Here is a 23,089-nt window from a genome sequence, read left to right as displayed (position 1 = left end):
CTCAGAAGTGTGGTGCTTGCCAATTGCTGAGGAAAGGCTGCCTGCAGGTCAGCCTCAGAGGAGAAATTATTATCATCCTTTCTATGTACTGAGGCAGAATCTCAGTGAGTTGAGCCCCTGCCAAGTTGTAAAGGTTGACATTTACTGAAGTGAAGTGAAAAGAGCAAGAACTGGGTGATTCAAATCCTGGCTTCAACTTCACCGGACTGCACTTCTCTGAGCCAGTGTGTATTCTGGAAAGAAAGGGATAATCATACTGGTCTACCTTACACATTTGTTGTGAGAGTTATAAATAAAATAAGTTCGTAGCACGCGTAGACTAGTACATAATAGACACTCGATAAATGGCATTTTTTTCTAAATTGCAATAGCAGTAAGCATGTACTTGTTTGTCTCTCAAGAAGTCAGGAGGCAGTGCTAGACACATGCCATTGGTCAGGAATTTAGCAGCTATTGTATATCTTCTTCATAGACACTCATCCTAATAACTCTGCCGAGTTTAGCAAGTTTACAAGTTAGAATGCTGTAGATCAGATATCTTTAAAACCTGGACACTGTTTGCACTTTGGAATCCCAAGGCAGAGGCTCACACTGAGTTGAAAGCATTGCTAGTAATGCGTCACTCACGATATTTAGTGGGAGAGCTTACCCTCAGTTTAACTGAGACTTTATTTTCAGAGTATAATCAGGGGAAGGAGAGATGCACTCTCAGAGCTCAAGGACCCCCACTCAAAACATGCATAGATATGCCAGGTGTCTCCCACGAAAGCCTGGAGAAATCAAGTATCTCCTTTCTTCCTAGGGCTTTAAAGATCCTGTGTACCGAGCAAGACGGAAGGAATTTGCTGACATTGCCTACAACTATCGACAGTAAGTCTGCTCTTCAGGGTGGGAGGTGGAGCAGGGGGTGGGGGGCGTGCCGGCCTCTCCCTCGCCCAAAGGGAAACTACCGGTGTAGAGAATCTCCCCTGTGTGTGTATGTATGTGTGTGTGTGTGTGTGTGTGTGTTTAAACCCTCCCTTGAATAACACACATTTTAAAAAATGGACCGCAACACAAAACAAAATTACCCTCTGTGCCAGGGCCCAGCTCTCTCCCAGGCTTTGTTGTGTAATTACGCAGGGATGTCTGAAGTAATTATAAAAGGCCTCAGTCCTGAGTAAAATAGCCTCTGGTATTCTCCACATTGAACGGGAAGCTGGCAAAAGAGAATCTTTTACATTCAAGAGGGAGTTGGCTGCTTTACTGAAATGGTGAAGCATTGGAGGTTTCAGGAGAGCCAAGCCTCAGGGTTCGACTTTCATCTGATCTGACCCAGATGTGAAGGGCAATTTTAGGATGAGTTTATTTTTTTCTATCTGGGGTTCTGTGCTCCTCCTCTACCAGATTTCAGTCAAAGGAAAATGCAAATGTCAAATATGTTATTTGGGAAGAGAACCACATTGCTATTTTGAGTCCTCAGAAACTACAGAAACGCTCCCATGAGAAACTCAGTGTTTTGGGACCTGAGCTCCCTTCCTGAGTTAAGAGTGTGAGAAAAGACATGCCCAAGAAGAAAGGAACAGGTTGTTCAGAACACTGAGGTGATGGTATTTTAGCAGCTTTGCTAGAATATGAGGGAGATAAAGGAGATGCTAGGGCTCTGTATACTGAATAAAAGCCTACCTTCCAAAGGGAAAGACTTCCAGAGAAAATGAGAAAATTCCTTTCTCTGAATGAGTCCTGGTAGTAGAAAGATCCAGAACAGTGCAGGCCTTGTTCATATCTAGACCCAGCTGGGCCTTGGCTTGCGGCAAGCAGGAATCACAGAACATGGTACCTCTCTCCCCTGTCCCCACCATGGCCCCAGCATGGACAGGTAGACACCATCAAATCAGGTACAGACAAGAGTCCTTCTTGAGATAGTCAGTAATAATAGGTCATATTTACCATCTCCTTGCTATGTCTGGGGCTTTGCTAAATGCTTAGTTTACATTATTTCATTTAGTTTTAATAATAACTCCCCCTTTTTCAGGTGGGAAAACTAAAGCTTAAAAAAGATTAAGTAACTTGCCAAAGTTATAGAACTAGTAGGTGGCATAGTCTGGTTTTGAACGCAGGCTTGTTTAACTGCAAGTTGTTCTCAACCACTTCCCTGAGTGTCTGGGGATCTCTGAGTCAGGAGACCACACTTCTTCACATAATCCAGGAGCTGCTTATGAGACACATTCACTCCTTCTTGGCTGTTGGGATTTGAAGGGAAAAACTCAAATCCACCTCCTTTCCATAAAAATGTTACACCTGACGAAGAAGTATGGAATTGGTTGAATGCCTCATGATTCTGGATGGTCATCGGATAAGTTAAACTGGTTTTTGAAAACTATTCATAGATGGCTGGTACTCAGAGGAATACCAGAGATCTTCCTGTCAATTTTCTACCTTGTATAGATGAATCCCAAATGGTTAAGTGATGTACTCAAGGTCATATATCTCATTAGGGACTGAACTTGTCCTCCAATTCAAAGCCTATTTCCAGCCTCATCTCAGCTCATCTCTTTTGAACTTTTGATGCTATTGACTACCCCTTCCTTCTTTGCAATTGTCTTTTATCTCGGTATCTGGTACAATTGATTCTCATTCTTTCAAGATTCCTCGCTTAAATTTATTTGAGACCCCCACACTCGGGGCACTTTCACACTCATTCCCAGACATGCACAGAGCAGGGAAAAATGTGAGTCCCCTGCCACATTTGTTGAATTTTTGTTCTTTTTGTCGGTAATTTTGCTGTTTAAAATGGCGCTGCAGCGTAGTGCTGAAGTGCTGGCTGGTGTTCCTAAGTACAGGACGGCTCTGACGTGCTTAATGGGGAGAATGTGTTAGATATGCTTCCTTCAGGCCTGAGTTGTTGTAGTGCTGTTGGCTGTGAGTTCAGTGTGAATCTATCAACAAATACGTTAACCAAGGTGTCTTTAACCAGAAGCACACACAAGACAAGGGATTATCAGTTGTGTCCTGCATTTCCCGCTGGAGCTATGGTTCAGTACTCACTCAGAGTTCATGGTGACTTTATGGAACAGAACTGCCGCCAATAAGGAGAATCAGCTCTACTGTGCTCCTGCTGGTTTCCCTCCTTCCTCTTTGAGGCTTCTTCTCTGTCTCCTCTGGCCTCCTCCTCCCACCCCAGAAATTGTCATGCCTTTCAGGACTCAGCTTTGACCCTCTTCCTTGGGCTCTACCACCCTCCATGCCAACAGCCCCGCATTCTGGTCTCTAGCGCCTTCCCAGTCATCCTACCACATGGGGCTCAAACTCCTGCCCCTTGAGTCCTAGAATCACAGGATCAGTTGATACAATGTGTTTACTGTGTTCCAGGACCCATGCCAAGAGCAAGACAAACAGACTCTGTGTCTTCTGGGGGATCATTGAGAAAGACAGACAATAACAAAAAGAACAATAAATGCAATAGGTATGACTAAAGTCAAAACGCAAGTGTCATGAGGCCACATAATTAGGAACTTTAATGAAGACCAGGGGAATTGGTTAGAGGAAGTGATATTTAGACTGAGAATTGAAGATTGAGTAGGAGTTTATCAGCTGAAGAGAATGAGGATAGTGGATGAGAGGGCAGGTCTGGTTAGAAACAGGGCTTTTGTTTTATTAGTAGAGGTATCAGTATATATTTAGGGCCAGAGCTGAATTACTGGAGACAGTAAGGAAGCAGCTAAACCCTGCTGCTGTTTGCCACCCTCTTCTAGGCCCATCTACCATGTGATGCTTTGACTCTCCTCCAGAAGAATATTTAACAAAAGTCTTAAAACATCACTTTGAAGAGGCACTGATTACTGTTGTGTTTTGTGGGCACCAAATTATTTGTCCTGGTAATAATTCCATGTGTGGGTACTTGGTGTAAAATAAGACTGAGTGAGGAAGGCTATGCCAGGAGCTGGAGTACCTTGAATGCCATCTTTGGTTGGTGGAATAATTCAAAAGCAGTGTCTTCTCCTTAAAACATGTTTGTTTGTTTTTTTTTTTGGAAGAGGGATGCTAATTGGCTTAACTAGAAATCCTTGTATTTCAAGCCAAATTGATACTCTTCCCAAAATATCTTAGTTTATTTTAGTTAATGAGATCATAGTTTTATAAAAATAATTGATGATATATTAAAAGACTGAGGATCTTGTAGAATCTCAGGCCTCTTGGTAGAAGGAGAAGATGGAAAAAATGTGCTGAATTCAATTCCTAAGTAGACCATGGAAGCTGGTGTGTGTCTGTGTCTGTGTGTGTGTGTGTGTGTGTGTGTATAAAACTAAATTCTGAAGTATTTACTATATCCAGGCAGCATTTCACACATTGCTTACTTGATTATCACTACAATGTTACTAGGTAGTTTTGATTATCCTTATTTTGAAAAAAAATATAGATACAGATACAGGTACAGATATAGATATAGGTATCAGCTAGTGGCAATAACTTGCCCAAGGTCTGACACAGCTGGGAAGCTGCAGAGTTACAGCTCAGATTCTCCTGCCTCTTCCCAGGAAAGCAGGGGCCCCTGGGCCACTCACGTCTAGGTTGGGATGAGCTGCCCCAGGAGGCAGGTAAAGAGCACAGAGCTGTCACTGCCCCAGTGACCCCAGGGTGGGTACTGTCAGGCTGAATATGCAGGAAGTCTGAGTCAGAACCTCAAACAGGCAAGTGCAGGTGAAAGGAGGGCTCCAGAGTGAACCCTCACCTCCTTGGGTCTTTATTCAAATGGCACCTTCTCAGCCAGGTCTTCTCCAATGTCCCAAGTAAGACTGAAACCCCTCCCTAGCACTCCCCATAGGGACCTTTGCTCTTCTTTTTCTCCCTTACACTTTTCACCATCTAACAGAATCGTGTGGATTTTCTGTCTCCCCCCCCACTAGAAATGTGGGCTCCACATGGCAGGGATGTTTCTTTTTTGTTGTGGTAAAAATATTTAACATGAGATCTAGTTTCTTAACAAAAATTTAAGCATACGACACAATAATATTAACTATAGACAATATTGTACAGCAAATCTCTAGAAATTAATCATCTTGCATAACTGAAATTTAATACCTGTTGAACCACAGCCTTCTGTTTTTCCCTCCCCACAGCCTCTGGCAACCTCCATTCAACTCTCTGCTTCTGTGTGTTTGACTCTTTTATGTACCTCATGTAAGTGGAATCATGCAGTATTTGTCCTTTAGTGACTGGCTAGATTCATTTAGCATAATATCCTCAAAGTTCATCCATGTGTTTGCATGCGGCAGGATTTCCTTCTTTTTAGTGCTGAGTAACATTCCATTGTAAGTGGTAGGGATTTTTGACTGTTTTGTTCACTGCTATATTCCCAGAGCATCATGAGTTTCAATAAATATTTGTTGAATGAATAAATGAATGCTTGAACCTAAGAGGCCATACGATAGTAAAGATTCAAAGTGGTAAGTCAGAGATGGAGCTGGGAATTGTGCCAAGAACCATCTAGAAGGCAGCTGCAGCAGGTTTGGATTATGTTACTGGGGTGGGGGTTAGGCTTTAAAATTTTATGTAAGAATATGCTAAATGGACTATAGGGATTTATATCTTTCAGCTGCAAGTCAACTCAAACAAAAAGGAGGCTTTTCTTGGCTCCTATAAGTGAAAAGTTTAAGGGAAGTAGTTGAGGCACAGGTGGGTCTGGGACTCAGCGTCTCATTCTCTCTCCCTTCCCCTGACTCTGGTGTCCTCTGTAGTGGCCTTGCTCAGAGGCACTGGCCTCATGTCTCTTGGAGGTGGACCCCAGCACTGCCAGGCTGACACCACAGCCCAACCAAAGATTCTGTCTCTTTTCAACACAATCAACAAAAGTTCTCTCATTGAGTCTCATTGGCTCTCATCAGGACATGGGCCCATCTCTCAGCCAGTCACTGTGGCCAGGGAAATGAGACACTCTAATTGACTGGGCCCGGTCACATGCCCACCTCTGAAGGTAGGAGTGGTGGAGTCTCCTCTTACCTGAACCTGCAGACTGAGATGGGAGAAGGGTGCTTTACTGGAAGAATGGGAATGGATACTGAACGCCTGGCACAGTAAATGTCAACCAGAGGGACAGCTCGTTGCCTAGGATGTTACTAACTCTTGAAAATTTGTTGCAGAAATAGCAGATACCTTTCTTTCTAAATGAGAATCCATTATCATGATAATTACCAACTATCCAATGGTATTATTGTCAGCACCAGTGTTATGTACTTTATACATAGCATTTCTTTTTAATTTAAATTTTTTTTTTTTATTTTTTAACATCTTTATTGTATACATAGCATTTCAGTTAACTCTCTTCCATACCCTCCAAAGAGTTAGTTGGCATTAGCCCACCTAACGGCTATGCAGACTAGGCTCAAAGAGGTTTACTAAACTGCTTGAGGCCATTCAGCTAGGCAATGGCGGAGCGAAGCAGTGAACCCATCTCTGTCAGTTTCCGAAGCCTTTTCTTTCCCTGCATCGGCACTTAGCCCTGAAACAATGGGGCATCCATAGGCAGGGGCTTTCCTGATGTTCTTTTCAGTCCCTACGCCATTATAGAACCCTATAATGTTTCAGTCCCTACGCCATTATAGAACCCTATAATGGGCTTGTCTTGCTTTCGATTCTGAAGCAACAGTCTGTCTTTTTCCCCTAATCCCTGCCCATCTTTCCATGGAACATAATGAGGACTTTGCTTTAATGTCCATGGAAGAGCGACAGCTCTGAAAGGGCAGGAGGGACCTAGTTTGGAGCCTGAAGATGATCCATAATTCTAAGGTAAACAGTCTCGCCTTGTCCCAGACACCGTGTACCCTGTTAGGAAACAGGCCTGTAGCCCAGAGAACAGTCACGGGTCTTTGAAGTCAGGCTTTGTTTGGTTTTCATTTGTTTTCGCTGTTCAGAACACAGCTCACTCTTAGATGGTTTTCGAAAGGACCTATCGAACTAATGACTCTCCAAATATAGTGTGTCACCTGGGAGCTTATTGGAATCCAGATGCCCGGGCCCTCCCCTTCCCCACAGGTTCCGGATCTGAGGGGCAGGTCCAACATACATACTTTAATAAGCTCCCCGTATTTTTGTTATGTCATAGCGGAAGATGCTAGGTAAGCAGATTTGCACCTAACATGCATTCAAGTACCTTTATAACTTCCTAGGGGCAGAAATATCAAATCCAGCAAGTACATGCCCATTAAACAAGGGATCTCAAACTCATGGTACACATATTAAATCCACTTTAGCCAACAGGTAGAATTGCTTGAACTTGGATGCCTTTGTTTAGAAAGAGGATGTATTCTTCACTTGACTCAGCCTCCGCCCTCCTATTATCTATACCTGCTACTTCACACATTTATATTACAGGCTCCCGAAGGTAAGTGAATTTCCATACTGGGTAAAGAATATGAGATAGGAGAGCAGAAAAGCCAAGTGGTTTCCCAAAGTGAGAGGAAATCCTTGGTGCAGTGGATGAGGTGAGAGCTTGTATCCTTGCTTAACCAAGTCACATGAATGTTTGCTATATCAAGAAATGGAATTTTCCTCTTTCAAATCACTTATGAAATATGAAATCCGCTGTGGTCGGGGGCGGCAGCTCACAGACTCTGAACCCGTCTCCCTCTGCTACGGCTCCTTCATCCTCTACTCTTGCACCTGCCCTGCAGCAGACAAATATTTCATGTCTGTATCCTAGTGGGCAGCCCATCCCTCGAGTGGAATACACGGAGGAAGAAAAGAAAACATGGGGGATAGTGTTCAGGACCCTGAAGTCCTTGTACAAAACCCATGCTTGCTACGAGCACAACCACATTTTCCCACTTCTGGAAAAGTACTGTGGCTTCCGCGAAGATAACATCCCCCAGCTCGAAGAGGTTTCTCAGTTTCTGCAGAGTAAGTCCACATCAGGGTCAAAAGGTCGGTGTGGGGCGGATGGGGAGGGGAAGAAAAGTAAATGGGGGTGAGTGTGTTCATGCTGATGCAGGCAGGTAACTTGTCCCAGGAAAACTGGGATTGCACAGGCTCCGGATGCGCAGGCTCAGCGGCCATGGCTCACGGGCCCAGCCGCTCTGCAGCACGTGGGATCTTCCCGGACCGGGGCACGAACCCGTGTCCCCTGCATCGGCAGGCGGACTCTCAACCACTGCGCCACCAGGGAAGCCCTCTGAAAGGATTTTTTAACACTCAAAGCCCAAGGTGCCTCGTCCGGGTTCTTCCTGCAGCTCCTGCTACTTTATGAGCTGGCTGCAGTGTGCGTTTGTGTAAGAAAATGAGATTTGTGCTGAGATACCTGAGCTCTAAGTCTATGCATCTGGTATCTGGAATCTTGCTTTGATCCTCTCTAGTTGGGAGAAACTACCTCAGTTTAGTCATCTGTCAAATGGAGACTGTCAGCCTTTTAGCCTTTCTCCTAGGGAAATTGTGAGAATGAAATAAGATATTGAATGTGAAAGCATAGTGTTACCTAGTGTTACGGCAGGTGCTCATTGAATTTGGGCTTCGTTGGAATCTGAGTAACTCAGTGGGTAAATTCGTGATCGGGTTGACCTGCCCATCATTTCCAGGGGAGATAAGTGTTCTCCTTTCTGCCAGGTGGTGTTGACTCAGCAAAATGAAAATAAACAGACAAAACATATTAAATGCCTATTACGTGCCAGGTAAAATGAGGGAAAGAGGGGATACAGATCACAGGGTTATAGAAAGAGTTTTCTGTGCCTCTGAACTATGCAGAGATGCTATGGCCAGCTCTGGGGCAAAAAGCCAGGGAAGCTACGTGGCAGGGAGGGAAGTGGTAACTAGGATAGATTGGGAGAGGGGGCGGCTAGAGGACCTTTTGAATCCCTTCCATTTAGAGTCTTTACTTCTCAGATAAAGAGAGGAGCGGGGGCCCAAGCAGAATGAATTCAGCCTGAGGGTCTAAGGCATGTAATCGGAGGGACAAAGGGGTCTTAAAGACGTTCTTTGACTAATTACACACGTTGCTATGGCCAATAACAAGAATACAGCAGTAATACTAGCAGCTGGGGAGGTATAGAGTAGCAATTAAGGAAACAGACTCTGAAGCCGGACTGCCGGTAGCTGTGACCTTGGGCAGGAGCCTTAACCTCTGTATGCCTCAGCTTCCCCATCTAGAAAGTGGAGATAATAAAAGCATCTACCTCCTAGAGTTAGGATGAGGATTAATTCGTATATCTAAAGTGCTTAGAACTGTGTCTGACATGTGGTAGGTATTATATAGTGTTAGCTATTATTACCATGATCACTGTCATTACTATTCTCCTTCCAGGTTTGGAACAAATTGAGAGACAGATATAGGAACCAGAGAGATGGGTGATCAAAATGTCAGCTGTATTACTGATAGAAGCTACTTAGAGAATGTGGTATAGAGGTGCAGGCAAAATGGATTTCCTAATATTTCACCCCTGGATTAGGTAAACTTACTCGCCAATTCATTGGTGCAGTGTGTAGTCCATTGCCTGGCCAAGAGCAGACCAGAATGAGCTCCTGTGTGGATCGTGAAGAGAGAAAGGGCAGAGAGGGTTACATTGAGAATATTCATTTCCTCCTCTCAAATCCTTCAATCAGAGAAGTCACTGTTCCTCATGGGGTGTCCTGTGTGAAGCACATATAGAAAAGCTAGAAGTGTTCCTTTCATATTCTTCCGTCTTGGGAAGTAGAGTGGGAATTCCCCACTCCGGAAACATGAGAAGTAGGGAATAAGCATTCCACCCTAACAAACAATAATGAAAGCTAAATTTATTGGATGTTTCCAATGTGCTAGGCTCTAAGTATTTTATATTTATTAGCTCTTCTGATTCTCAGACTAACCCTAAGAAGTATCTACCCCCATTTTGCAGATGAGAAAACTGAGGCTCAGAGAAGTGAAACTCCTTGACTCAAATCACCCGGCTAGAAAGTACTGGGGCATAGATTTGAAGCCAAGTCTGCTTGGCATCGACACCCATGCTCCTGGACGGTTGAGTGTACTGGTTCCCTCCCTAAAGGTCTTCAGGCCCTTTTGGGTCCCTGTGATGGGCTTTCAGTTTTCTTTCTCCTTTGCTTCCCAGCTTGTACTGGCTTCCGCCTCCGACCTGTGGCTGGCCTGCTTTCCTCTCGGGATTTCTTGGGTGGCCTGGCCTTTCGAGTCTTCCACTGCACTCAGTACATCAGACATGGGTCCAAGCCCATGTATACGCCTGAACCGTGAGTATCGTCCTTCTGCTATCGGTGGCCAGCCACAGTGAGTGCCATCTCTCCCCGCTCCAGGTACACTGTGGGCTAGTCCATGGGACCAGTTGCCTGGATGACGACAGTACGACAAGGGAAACTCATCTCTTCTGGGGATTTTCTCTGTCCGAATAGATTGTACTGATTGGAGATTTAGGTATCTTGTGACTCAAAGGTTCAGATCTCCTCCGAATGAGAGAATGAGAGCTCACATTCAAATTCCAAAGACACGGTAGAAGTCAGAGCTGTGGAGTGCCCAAGGGGAACAGGAACAAGTGACGGCCAGGCTGTCTCAACACCTCCTCATTCCTGAATCACACCTAGATGATTCTAGTCTCTCTTTGCCTAGATTGTGTCTTGGCTGGAGGTAGTGAATGACTGGCCACCATGCTTTGAGCCATCTTCTTAGTCAAATAGAAGTTAAGCAATTGATATGAAAAGTCAGCAGGATGCCCCAAATGATCTTTCCCAGCCTGCAAAGTTCGTTACTATAAACCAGAAAAGACCTGTTCCTAATAAACCTGGTGCCGAAAGTGTTAAATAAATGTTAAGTTTTCTTCTCTGACCAACGGCTGCCCTCTCCAGAATAAGAGAGGACTCTATTATTTTTATTACTATTATTATTTAGTTCCCATGAGGAATAACTAACTGAGCATATTGTATCTGCCCAGGGATGTCAATACCGACGAGAAGACTTGGGATGGGAAGTGTTTGTCCACAGCTCGCGCAGGCGTATGGGAGGATGCTCACAGGAATATTGCCTCTTTTGTTCTGCATCCCACTGGGCGTACACTGAAGACCCCCTGGCTGCCGTGCCCTGCCCTGTCCCTTACTTTTCTTTCCCCTTCTCCCTTTTCTCTTATAACTTGTCTCAACTGATAGCAAGCTTTACACACCACTTATTCTTAGGAATGAGTTTGTAAGACTGAATGAGTTGCTTCCTTTCTTCCACCCATTCCTCACATAGAAAGACTGAGTCTGTTATGGCTTATAATCCTCCTCCCCTCCAAGCTCTGTGCTTTCTGTTTTTCAGTGACATCTGCCATGAGCTGTTGGGACATGTACCCTTGTTTTCAGATCGCAGCTTTGCCCAGTTTTCGCAGGTGAGGAACTGATCTCTCTAGCCTTCTACTCACAGGGGTGAGACCTGGACTGCTCAAGATAAATTGAATCCATGCAGGGGCCTTCATGTCCTCTGCAAGGGTAGAAACCAAGTACAGTTCTGTGATCCCATCACAGATGGGTATGTGGTCCCATGGAGCTGGCCAATTGCCAATCCCAGGGACCACAGCATGGAATTGGCGACTCGGTCATCCTCTGAATTGTGTGTTATTAACTTAGCTAATCTCACTTGTCCTACCAGGTGTAGTTTAAGAGCCTTTTCATCCGTGACAACCTCCCTGATCCCTATGCAGAAGTAACCTTACCATCTTCCAAGTTCTCCGGGCATTTTTTTCCCGTCCTCTTTAGGGCCTTTGCCACTTTCTACCCTGTCAGGCAGTCAGTTTTGTATATGCTTTCATTAAGTAAGATGGCATTTGACAAGAATCCAATGCCAGTAGCCTGACTCATAGCTGACAAAAAATAAAGAGCCAGTGGCCTCGTCTCCATCATCAAAGCAGCAGGCTAGGCTTTGATTCATCTAGCGCAGTGGTGAGTAGGCTCGAAAGTGCGTTTTGGATGAGTGAAAGGATCCTAGTAAGTCTCTCCTGGCACCGAGAGGCGGCCCCAAACCATGGCTGGGTAACTGCGATCACGGGAGAGTTGAACGGTGCTGCTGGGGGGCACGTTGCCAGCCCACCCTGTGCCTGGGTCACAGAGACGTGGACCAGTAAAAGCCCTCCCTGACAGTTTTCTTCCTCACAAGGAAGAATAAGGATCAAATGGAAGGACCCATGAGCAAGGGCTGGGCCACGTGTGTGTGAATTTCACAAGCATTTCCCCTCAGCAGAAAGAAAGAACTATTTGCACTCTTTTTTTTTTTTTTTTTTTTTTTTTTTTTTTTGCGGTAAACGGGCCTCTCACTGCTGTGGCCTCTCCTGTTGCGGAGCACAGGCTCCGGACGCGCACACTCAGCGGCCATGGCTCATGGGCGCAGCCGCTCCGCGGCATGTGGGATTCTCCCAGACCGGGGCAAGAACCCGTGTCCCCTGCATCGGCAGGCGGACTATCAACCACTGCGCCACCAGGGAAGCCCTATTTGCACTCTTGAATGAAGAGGCTGCCACTGAGTAGCTGAAACAAACTAACGAACAGCAGAATTAACTGCTTGCTAACCAAGGGAAAACTGCGCTTGTTAGACACAGCCTCTGGAAACAAAGACAATGATTGCTTTTATGTGGGTTTGGGGAGATTGTGAAGTTCAGAGATCGTTGGACTTTTAGAAGTGGGAGTGTTTAGAAATTAGGTGAACTTTAACCATGGAAGCGTCACCACGGGACTGAGGCTATTCGCCGACCAGCTGACTTTCAGAAGTGCGGTTCCTGCTGCTAAGATGTCATTGATTGCTTGGGATAGCTTTCAAACCAGGATTTGTTAACATGGCCAAAGGAAGATCAGTTTTTTCCTCGGGGAATAGGAACTTTTAATTCTCATCACCAGAGGTTATTCTGCCCAATCAGAGGCCAAGTGGCCATTCTCCCCAAGCCGGTTCCATTTTGGGGACTCCCCACAGATGACAGGACAATTACCTGAGTCAGCAGACAGAAGCTACTGGGTCGTCAGTGTTCACGGTTCCAACTTTGACCTGGACTGTTCCAAGGCAGGGAGTCCTTTTGAGTTCCCTGAGCATATTCCTTTTTGATCTAAAAGCAGGACACTGGAGTGCAGGATGGAGTGGGGATGAAGCACTTTGGGCCCCTTGTATTAGACAAGATCTGGGCTCACGAAGAATGGTGACTATGAGAACAGGGCACTCTCTCAACCTTGCATTTGTCTATGACTTCTGTTCGATTCAGGACCGTGGCATGTCTGAGCTGGGTGGATGGAACACAGATGGGGAAGGGGCAGGAGAATGGAGCCAGGCTAAGTCAGTGTCTGAATTTGATTCACTCTAAATCAGACAGCATTTTCTTTGCATGTAATGGGCTTGACCAGGGAGGGATACAGAGATGAAGACCACGTACCCTCTTGCATCCAAGGGGGCCCGGTCCTTGGTCCTTCTCTCTGTCTGCTTTAAGTACCATCCAATCTCATGGCTTTAAGTACCATCTCCACTCTGATGATGAACACATTTATATATCTAGCCCAGACTTCAGTCCCCAAACTGAGACTTACACATCCAGCCATCTACTCAATATCTCTGCTTGGATGTCCGATGGACATCTCTATTCATCCTGTCCAAAATGCAATTCCTGATCTTACCACTCAAACCTTCTCCACCCACAGCTCTTCCTGTATTAGTTCATGGCAACTCCATCCTTCCAGTCGCTCAAACCTAAAGCATTATTGACTCCTCTTGGACATACCCCACAATCAATCTTGCATAAAATTCTGTGTTTGACCTCCAAAATATGTAGAATCTGACCATTGCTCATCACGTCCACTGCTACCAATTTCATCTCAGCCCTATCGCTTCTCATGCTGGTGACTGCAGTAGCCTCCTAACTGGTCTTTATGCCTCTACACTTGACCCCCTACAGTCAACTCTCACACAGCAGTCAGAGTGAAACTTTGACGGCACAAATCAGATCTTGCCACCCTTCTGTTCAAAACCCTGCCTTGGCTCCCCATGTTGTAGAGAGGAGAATCCTAAGCCCTAAAACGGCCAAGGAATTCCTACACGATTGAGCTGCAGATCCCTCTTTGCTGTCACCTGCCACCCCTACCCCTTACTCTGCTCTAGCCACAGTGGTCCTTCCCCATTGTTTGAACCAACCGACATCGCGCCTCCTTCACGAGCTTTTCCACGGGCTGTACACTTGGCCTGCACAATTCTCTTCCCTCAAATATCAGCAATGCCAACAACCTCTCTTCCATCAAGTCTTTGCTCAGGTATCGCCTTCCCAATGATGCTTACCCTGGAAGCTTATTTAAAATCCCAGCCTCCCCACCCCACCCCCGCTTTCCTGGTACTCCGGGTCCCCCCTTGTCCCTTCCTCCTTTTGTTTCTTCTTTCCAAAGAACTTACCACCTTGTAACATACCTATGTATATGCTTATTATTTCTGTCTTTCGCTATCCACTTAGACACTATTTACAAGGTCAAGGATCTTTACCGTTTGGTACACTGCCTGCCACATAGGAGGCATTTGATAAATATTTTTGGAATGAATAAATGCATATAGTAGGAAAGAAACATATATATTTGTATATATACAGTATGCCTGATACAAGGTAGGCCGGAGCAAATGCTGTGAAAGAGACAGAGACCACTAGGGGATCCTGGATTTGGAGCTGTGATGAGAGGTGGTCCATGACATCTCAGACTCTCCAGCTATGTATATACCTGGACAGATGTCAAGCACTTCTCTGCAAGTCTCCTGTGGTGTCTTCAGGGTACATGATTAAGTCTCATCTAGTGCTCCAGGAATGTTCCGCTTGAACTATGGAAGAATAATCAGGACATGAAACTTCAGATGCCACCTATCGCCTGACCTTGAGCAGGTCGTCTCCCTTCTCTGTGCCTCTGTTTTCTCTTTTGCAAGGTGAATACAAAGGGCCAAGTGATGGATAAAGGCTTCCCCCATTCTAGAGATCTGTGATTTTATGAAATGTGGTCAAGGAAGATTTGACAGAACAATGAGAGTCTATCTGGGCCCTTCTGAAGGCATCTAGCCACCCATCCCTTTCCTGTGGTCAAGTACGAGGTCGGACCCGAGGGTAGAGGTTGAAGATAGGCAGACCCCAGCCATGCCAGTGACTTTGTTTCTCCACAATTACAGGAAATCGGCCTCGCCTCTCTGGGTGCCCCCGACGAGTACATTGAGAAACTCGCAACAGTAAGTTCTCTCTCTTCCTGGTGGATGGTGTCAGAGCCCCAGGTCTTTGAAGCTTTGCTCCTTCCCTGAAAGCCAGGTCATTTGCGGAAAAAAATCAGAATGCCCTGGGTTACGTTTGCACGAGTGACATTTCACATTTTGACTTCTTAATGGTTCGATTGTGAAATCAACTGTATGCAGACATTTAATTTTAAACAGTGTCTTGAAAACACCAACAGGCTATAATGATAGTCCTTGAGAACCCCCTTAAGTGGGTGGGAAGCTGGATTCACAGCTTTGAAGAGGGAATATTTACTCTCTGCCTTTACACTGGAGCCAGCGTTAAGATCTTTCCTTTCTCAGACACCAGGTAGAAAAGGGGGTGGGCTTTCCCCTTCTAACTGAACACTTCCTTCCCCAGTGGATCTGACGGCTCATCCACTGAAGCCATGGAGGCAGTGACTCTGCACAGCAGGCCTTTCCTTCCTACAGACCCCTTTCCAACTTGCGGGCATCCCTCCCCAGCCTCTAAGCCACATTTCTTATGATGTGCTCCACTGGGAAGATGAGAAATAAAACTTTATAATGGAATTAGGGACCGCAGATGAATGCAAATATATCATGAAGATGTATCAGTTTAGAAGTTTACGAATTCAGTTTATCAGAAGGCCCAAAACTCTGATCCTTTCTCACTGACCAGCTGCTCTGAGACCCTGGGCAAGTGGCTTTTGCTTCCTCATCTCTAAAAATAGACACAATCGTTTATATTCTGCCCATCTCAAAAGTATATCATGATCATCTTGAGGGTCTGAAGAGTTAAACTTGTGTGAATGTGAGTTTTTAAATGCCAGATGCTGTAGTGATACAAAAAGCAACTTTCAAAGAAAACTGCAGAGCTTGATAGAATCTCTCACTTGTAAGAAAAAAAGAAACTCAAATGCAGAGCATCATGTTACTTGCTGTAACAATGATAAAAGTACTCATTACCAACATAGCTTCTCAAAAAAAAAATCTTATTATTGATATACTGAGCTGGAAACAGTCTTGGGCTCCTTGCTCTGCCCTTGAGATGCTGTGCCACTGTATGCATGTAGCTTGACCTCTCTGGGCTAAAGACTTCTCATCTGTATGTGCGGAGGTCAGACTAAGTTCTGACAGCCTTCACAGGTTTAGCATTCTCTAGTGCAATCAACGGACTTAACTAGAAACCCACAGCTAATTCTCCAAGACTGTGACAATCTCTAGCACTAACTGGGCCTTGGCTTTCTCTTGGCCCTATTCAGTAGGGTGATGGCAGACTTCCAGGACCTTATTGCCCAGGCCATTTATCTAGGGCACGTTGCACTGGGAGCTATTGAAAGAAAAGGATTTGGTTTTTGGGGAGGATAAGTGCAGTGACTGACAGGGTTTTAACACAGATTGTTGGATGGTGGGGATATTAAATAATAACGTCCGAACTGAGAAAGAACTTTGAGGCCAAAAAAGGAAGGAGGAAACTCCATAAAATGCAATGATGAAGTTTATTGTGGGTAACTTACACACAGGCAGGGCCAGGAGGACAACAGCCCAAAGGCATTTGCAGCCTCACTCTGTGCCACGAGAAGGGTACAGGGGGATTTAAAGGGACCAAAACTAAAGATAGAATCTGACTACTAAGGGAGAAGCATGTCCGCTCCGTCAGGAGCCAGGGTTTCTTCACCCCCTCAGGAGGTCTCATGACCATTATTCCTTGTGAGCCATTAACCGTCTGCATCAGCAAAATTTTTCATATCAGGTGAAGTTTTTATATCAGGCAAGGGTAAAAGTAGATGAGAACTTGTCTGGTGCATTCCTTGTGAATAGGCTAAAGCTCAGTGTTGCAGAAAGGGGAGGGGTTAGGACCGCAGGCTTAGATGGGGCTGACAGAATGGAGTCAGTGTGGTTCAGCCGCACAGTTGATAAGATGCCCCCTCACTGATTCTATCACGACCCAATCCCCTACCTCCCCCGTGGAGCCTGACGGGATTGTCTGGTAACTCCAACCAACTTAGGGGAGCATCTCACTCTAGTTGATGCCATGGAGAAGGCAAAAGGGGCGGAGGAGTTCCTGTCACAGAGAGAGTTGCTTGCTGGGAGTATCTTCTGGGGGCTTCCTCAGTACTCCTCCACTGCATCCCATCCCATCTTGCATTCAGCCAACTCTTGATTCAACAGGTGACTGGATAGGGTAAGACATAGGACAGACACAAAACCATGAGCCCAGGTCATGCTGATTCAGAGAACAGACCTGCGCAAACTCCCACCTGGGCAGTCCTGTCCTTGGCCCTGGGTCATCTGCTGCCTTTCCCTTCCTCGAGGTATGCTCTCAACTTGACGTTCCATTTCAGATTTACTGGTTTACTGTGGAGTTTGGGCTCTGCAAGGAAGGAGACTCCATAAAGGCATATGGTGCTGGGCTCCTGTCGTCCTTTGGTGAATTACAGGTATGACCCTAACAGAAACCAAGGATGGATCTGAAAGTGGTGGGTGCAGCAGACCACCCTTTTTCTCTTTGCGCTGTTGAAACCCATTTGTATTCACTTTGAAATTCAACCTGGGGGCTTCTCCTCAAGTGATTGATCTCTTAGCGGCTATGATTTGGTCACGACTGTGGGTGTTAGAGGTAGTACACAGGTCTCCAGTGCAGAGGGGCCTCCTGAGCCCAAGGTTGACCTGTACATTGGGATATATGCAAACACATGCCGGAAAATGTGGTTGGCCCCCACGTTGTCTATTGATCACCTTACTTGAAAATGGTTGGGGTAAAATACTCCTTTCTATCTTGACTGCTGGCTTTAGATGAGCTATAAAGGTTATCTAGTATATGCCTAATAATTCAGTTGACTGCATGTGGGCTGGGGTGTGGAAGGAATCAGGATGAGATGGGAGGGGGTGCACCAATGGCCTCTGGGATGCGGCAGGGACCACCAGCCCTGATTTAACCATGAGAACTTTCCATCTGGGACCTGCAGTATTGCTTGTCAGGCAAGCCGAAGCTCCTTCCTCTGGAACTGGAGAAGACCGCTCTCCAGCAGTACACAATCACAGAGTTCCAGCCCCTGTATTACGTGGCTGAGAGCTTTAATGATGCCAAGGAGAAAGTGAGGTGAGGTGACGACCAAGGTGGGTCAACGGCTCTTGGGACCCTCCTGATTTGTCCTGTTGCCCCTGATCTGTGGGTGGCTTGGAGAGTGGACTCCAATGACTACAGCAAGGGTATGCATCAGACCACGTTATCCCCCAGCCTCCCCACCTTTGTGTCTTTCCACTCTCTGTTGAGAGAAGCTCTTTCCTTCACGGGACCCTATTTCATAGCCTATTGGCTGAACTGTGCCGAGCCCTGCAGACAAGCCTGCCAGCCGATCCTTGCTCATTGCCGACCCCCAGTCCACACCTGAACTCTCCTATGTACAGGGAGGCCACAGAGGTACCCACACCGAGCAGCGCTAGAAGGCTTCTAACCTGGGGAAGTCCCTGTTGCTTCATTCTCCTAGATACTTGCATAACTCGCCCCCTCCCCTCCTTCCAATCTTCACCGGCATTTAACCTTCTCTGTGTGTCTTTCTCTAACCAGCTTATTTACAGTCACGACCAGCCCTTTCCCGCCAGCACTCCTTATCCCCTTCTGTGATTTATTTTTCTCCTTAGCACTTTTTTTTTTTTTTTTTTTTTTTTTTTTTTGGCGGTACGCGGGCCTCTCACCGCTGTGGCCTCTCCCGTTGCGGAGCACAGGTTCCGGACACGCAGGCTCAGCGGCCATGGCTCACGGGCGCAGCCGCTCCGCGGCATGTGGGATCTTCCTGGACTGGGGCACGAACCTGTGTCCCCTGCATCGGCAGGCGGACTCTCAACCACTGCGCCACCTGGGAAGCCCCCTCCTTAGCACTTATTAATGTCTAAACTCTTGTATGATTTAAGGTCCACGAGGGTAGGGATTTTGGTCCTTTCTGTTTCCTGCTGTTTCCCTGACCCTAGCACAGCGCCTGACACATAGTAGGCCCTCAGTAAGGAATTAGCGAATGTGCCAGTCTCAGAGCCAGCTCAGCAAGAGGCTGATGGAGTGGTACCAGGACTCTAAGACTCTCAGGCCTCCGCGATGATGGCCCTGCCATCAACCTGCTTGAGCCACTCTGCTCCCAGCAGGAGGCAGGCCAGGCAGAGGGTCTACCAGCACAGGGCAACCATGATGCCATTTTTTACCACTTGTTTTATACCTTATCAGTGATGGGTAATAAGTGTGAGTCGTATAGGCCTCTGGGATCCTGTGAAGCTGGGCATGTCAGCTTTCAACGCACTGGGCTTAGGTGAGCAAAGGCAAAATGCTAGCCCACAAATGCGCTGGCTTCCCAAGAGGACCTCACTAAAGTTCCATTTCACTTCTCAGCCTGGTTCTAAAGCCCCTGTTCTAGTGAGGTTTCAGTGCTACCAAGAGCCAAGTGAAATGCAATGGAAAAACCTTTTAAAATTATTTTTCCCCAGATGGTACCCTTCACTTAGATCTATGGGTTTGGTTTCAGGAACTTTGCTGCTATAATCCCACGGCCCTTCTCAGTTCGTTATGACCCATACGCCCAGAGGATTGAGGTCTTGGACAATACCCAGCAACTTACGATTTTGGCTGACTCCATCAATAGTAAGTAATTTACACCCTTTGAGGCCATTCTCCCATAACTAGAGGATTGTGTCTTCTTACCTTCACCATAGGAACGATAAGAGATGTATTAAATCTTTAATTAAGAAGAAAAGCATCTCCAGGGAAGCCACTGATTTACTGCAAGAGAAAAACTTGGCAAAAAGGCCAGCATTGCCTTGCGTGTCCTTTCTCCTTTGACCTTCCTAGATTCCACCCCACCTCCTACCATCACACCACTTTTCCACTCTGGCTTGTCGCTGCCACGTCCTTCTTTCTCCTTTGTATCTTTACCCCTTTCTCTCTAAGTGTCCACTGGATCTTGCTCTGCCTGGAATACCAACCCCTAAGGAATAGGTTCTATCTACTTTATCAACCATAGAGTAGCTCATCTATTGACTTTTATTCTTCCTGGATAATGAGGATGTTATCATAGTTGCTCTTAAAAAAATCACAGTGTTATTTGTTCATTGCCCGATTTTTTTCTAGCCTTCAGACTCCCCTCCAGCAACACCCACCATGCTTTCCCCTGGGCCCTGGCCTTCGCCCATACAGTTCTTGTTTAAAATAGTCTCCCTACCACTCTCATTTAGCGGTCCCAACCCCAGTTCATCTTTTAATCGTTCATAGATATCTCTTCTGATAAAAGACTGGTTTGGGTGTCCCTCCTACATCTTGGCATTCCCACAGATCCCTCTCTCAGAGCATTTATCATTATATTTTTTTTATAATTTGGTAATTGTTTACTTGTCTCCCCAACTAGACCTGAGCAGAGAACTGTGTCAGGTTTGCTGTCAAACCCCTAGCAGTTAGCCCTATTCCTAAAAATCATATTAGGTACTCAAGAGCTATTGAATAAATGGCTAAAACCACCAAAGGATCAAGCCTAAAGGGAGGAGCTCTAGGCCAAGTGGAGGTTTCTATCTCAAACAATGCTAACGAAGGCCAAAAGGGCAGGTGGGCTTGAAGTATCCCTCTCATACCCCTCTTATGTTGCCTGAGGCCACTTCTAAGACGTAGAGCTAGCCCATTATAGTCATTCCTCCTTAGGTATGGCCCCTGCAATCAGCCATCTTGAAAAAGCCCAAGGCTGATTCTCCCCCATAGACACCGTTTGGACACTCGGCTGGAACAGATCTGCTCACCAAAGAGGCCAGCCAAGGGCTCTGGAGGCTGGGGTGTGAGATAGAAGGGTCAGGCCGTAGCTGTTTTCTCTCTCTCTCTCATTTCCCCCGAGGAAGCAAAAATAACTCCATAGACTATTGTTTATAAGGAAATTTTTAAAATCACAGAACAACAAATTTAGGAACTGAAGGGTCCTTAGAGCTACGTGACCTAATATAAGGCCCCATCACCGCTCTGCACTTTCCTCAGGATCTAGGAAGGAGGGAAGCTGTTTTGTCTCCAAGGCCCCTTCCACTTCTGTGAAGAGTCTATGTCCCTGTGGCCCCTTGGCATGTGAGAACGTGTCATGAATGGAAGCAACTCCATCGTACCCTCCTTAGTCCAGTGGTCTGGCAATCTAGGCTGACTTACCTGCTTGGACCATGCCTTCTCAAACCTCGTGTCCCTTAGAATCACTTGGAGAGCTAGAAATCATTTGGAGAGCTAGTTAGAAATTAATAGTCCTGAGTCATATCCCCAGACTAAATTCACTGAATGCGTGATATGACTCAGGAGTTTGTATTTGTAATAAGACCGCAGGTGATTCCGACACAGCGGGTTTGTGTGGCTTGGGTTCTGTGGCTTAGCTCCTTGCAAGCATCTGTGGTTGGTCATGTAAAAGAGAAACAGAACAGCTAGTGATTTCCTGGGGAGAAAACGAGTAACTCCTTCCCTGAGAAACAGCCTATGGAAAAGGGAAACTAATTACATTAATAGCTTTAGTGCCTCCTACAACTTGGAATCGCCTGTAACAGCCCAAATCCTAGGACGCCAGCTCCTTGAAGGTTGCGGTGTTACCTAGTATAGCCACACACCCCACTGATCCCCTAGCGTTTTACACACTGTGGACACTTGAAGGGTGTTTGTTCATGGTATGAGTGGCTCCTTTGTTTTTCTTTGTAGGTGAAGTTGGAATCCTTTGCAGTGCCCTCCAGAAATTAAAGTGAAGCCATGCACTGAACCTGATCTGTCAACTTGAGAATCTGTTGATGGAAATCCAACTACTTCTTTCATTTCATCTGAAAAAGTCTGAAAAGTAAACCTTAATTCAAGATAACAGCCTTGAATCCTTTCTAGAACAAGATGGAGGGTCAACAAATAAATCAAAATAATCTGAAATGACAGCATGTTAATACATACCCCAAAGCATAATGGTAGATCTTTTGGGGTCATCTTTGATTTCGAGATGATAATCCCATACTCTCAGTTGAGTTAAAAATCAATAACCTGTCACATTTCATCAGAGTTAATGAAAATTCAGGACCTGCTTCATTCAACCTTCCTAAATACTTTTGTTATTTGCTCTAGAGAATTCCTAAAGGAGTATATATCACTCGTTGTGAAACACAAGTCTGTCAGAATTGAATTAACACCTTTATTGGAGTATAATTGCTTTACAATGTTGTGCTAGTTGCTGCTGTATAACAAAGTGAATCAGCTATACGTATACTTATATCCCCATATCCCCTCCCTCTGGTGCCTCCCTCCCACCCTCCCTATCCCACCCCTCTAGGTGGTCACAAAGCACCGAGCTGATCTCCCTGTGCTATGCGGCTGCTTCCCACTAGCTCTCTATTTTACATTTGGTAGTGTATATGTGTCCATGCCACTCTCTCACTTCGTCCCAGCTTCCCCTTCCCCTTCCCCATATCCTCAAGTCCATTCTCTATGTTTGTGTCTTTATTCCTGTTGTAAAGGTCATTTTCTATTTCAGGGAACTATGATTCTAATTACTGCTTTGTTATTTTGCCTGTGGAGATTTTCTTTAATTCAGGAGCCTATTAAAATAGTTATAAATATTAAAGTTCAAAGTGTAAAATCAAAATATTTCTGTATGCTTTATTGTAATCATCAATGCTGCCGTGGAGAGTAGAACTCCCCATCTAACTCCTGCAACGTGCAGTGTCGTTCTCCAGTTGATTGTCAAGTCTGCTTTTGGAGACATTTTGAAGACCCTTAAGATGCGATAGATGTTAATTAAAAGCCTGGCTGGTAGATATTCAGTAAATATTCATTGAATGAATAGAGGAATGCATCATTAAACATCAAATCTTCAACAGATGTGAGAATTTTAATTATGTTTAAAAAAACTTTAAGGGTTACACAATTTTGTAGTTTCAAATATTTCTTGGAATGAAATAGTCCTCTCA

General features: G+C 45.5%; 1 protein-coding gene across 1 annotated transcript in view; it reads left to right on the top strand.

Annotated features, from left to right (window-relative positions):
- PAH (phenylalanine hydroxylase) overlaps positions 1-22,766 on the top strand; it is a 72,131-nt gene extending 49,365 nt beyond the window's left edge. The window contains exons 5-13 of the mRNA XM_060025487.1: positions 803-870; positions 7,679-7,875; positions 10,050-10,185; positions 11,243-11,312; positions 15,092-15,148; positions 17,494-17,589; positions 18,118-18,251; positions 19,663-19,778; positions 21,843-22,766. Coding sequence (XP_059881470.1) covers positions 803-870; positions 7,679-7,875; positions 10,050-10,185; positions 11,243-11,312; positions 15,092-15,148; positions 17,494-17,589; positions 18,118-18,251; positions 19,663-19,778; positions 21,843-21,886 — 918 coding nt within the window. The 3' untranslated portion in view covers positions 21,887-22,766. The remainder of the gene's footprint in view (positions 1-802; positions 871-7,678; positions 7,876-10,049; positions 10,186-11,242; positions 11,313-15,091; positions 15,149-17,493; positions 17,590-18,117; positions 18,252-19,662; positions 19,779-21,842) is intronic.
- Positions 22,767-23,089: the final 323 nt, after the last annotated feature.

The sequence above is a fragment of the Delphinus delphis genome, chromosome 11, assembly GCF_949987515.2.
Source record: "Delphinus delphis chromosome 11, mDelDel1.2, whole genome shotgun sequence".
In the NCBI taxonomy this organism is placed as follows: domain Eukaryota; kingdom Metazoa; phylum Chordata; class Mammalia; order Artiodactyla; family Delphinidae; genus Delphinus; species Delphinus delphis.
Note: the sequence above shows the minus strand (reverse complement) of the source record. Positions and strands in the feature narration are given on the sequence as shown.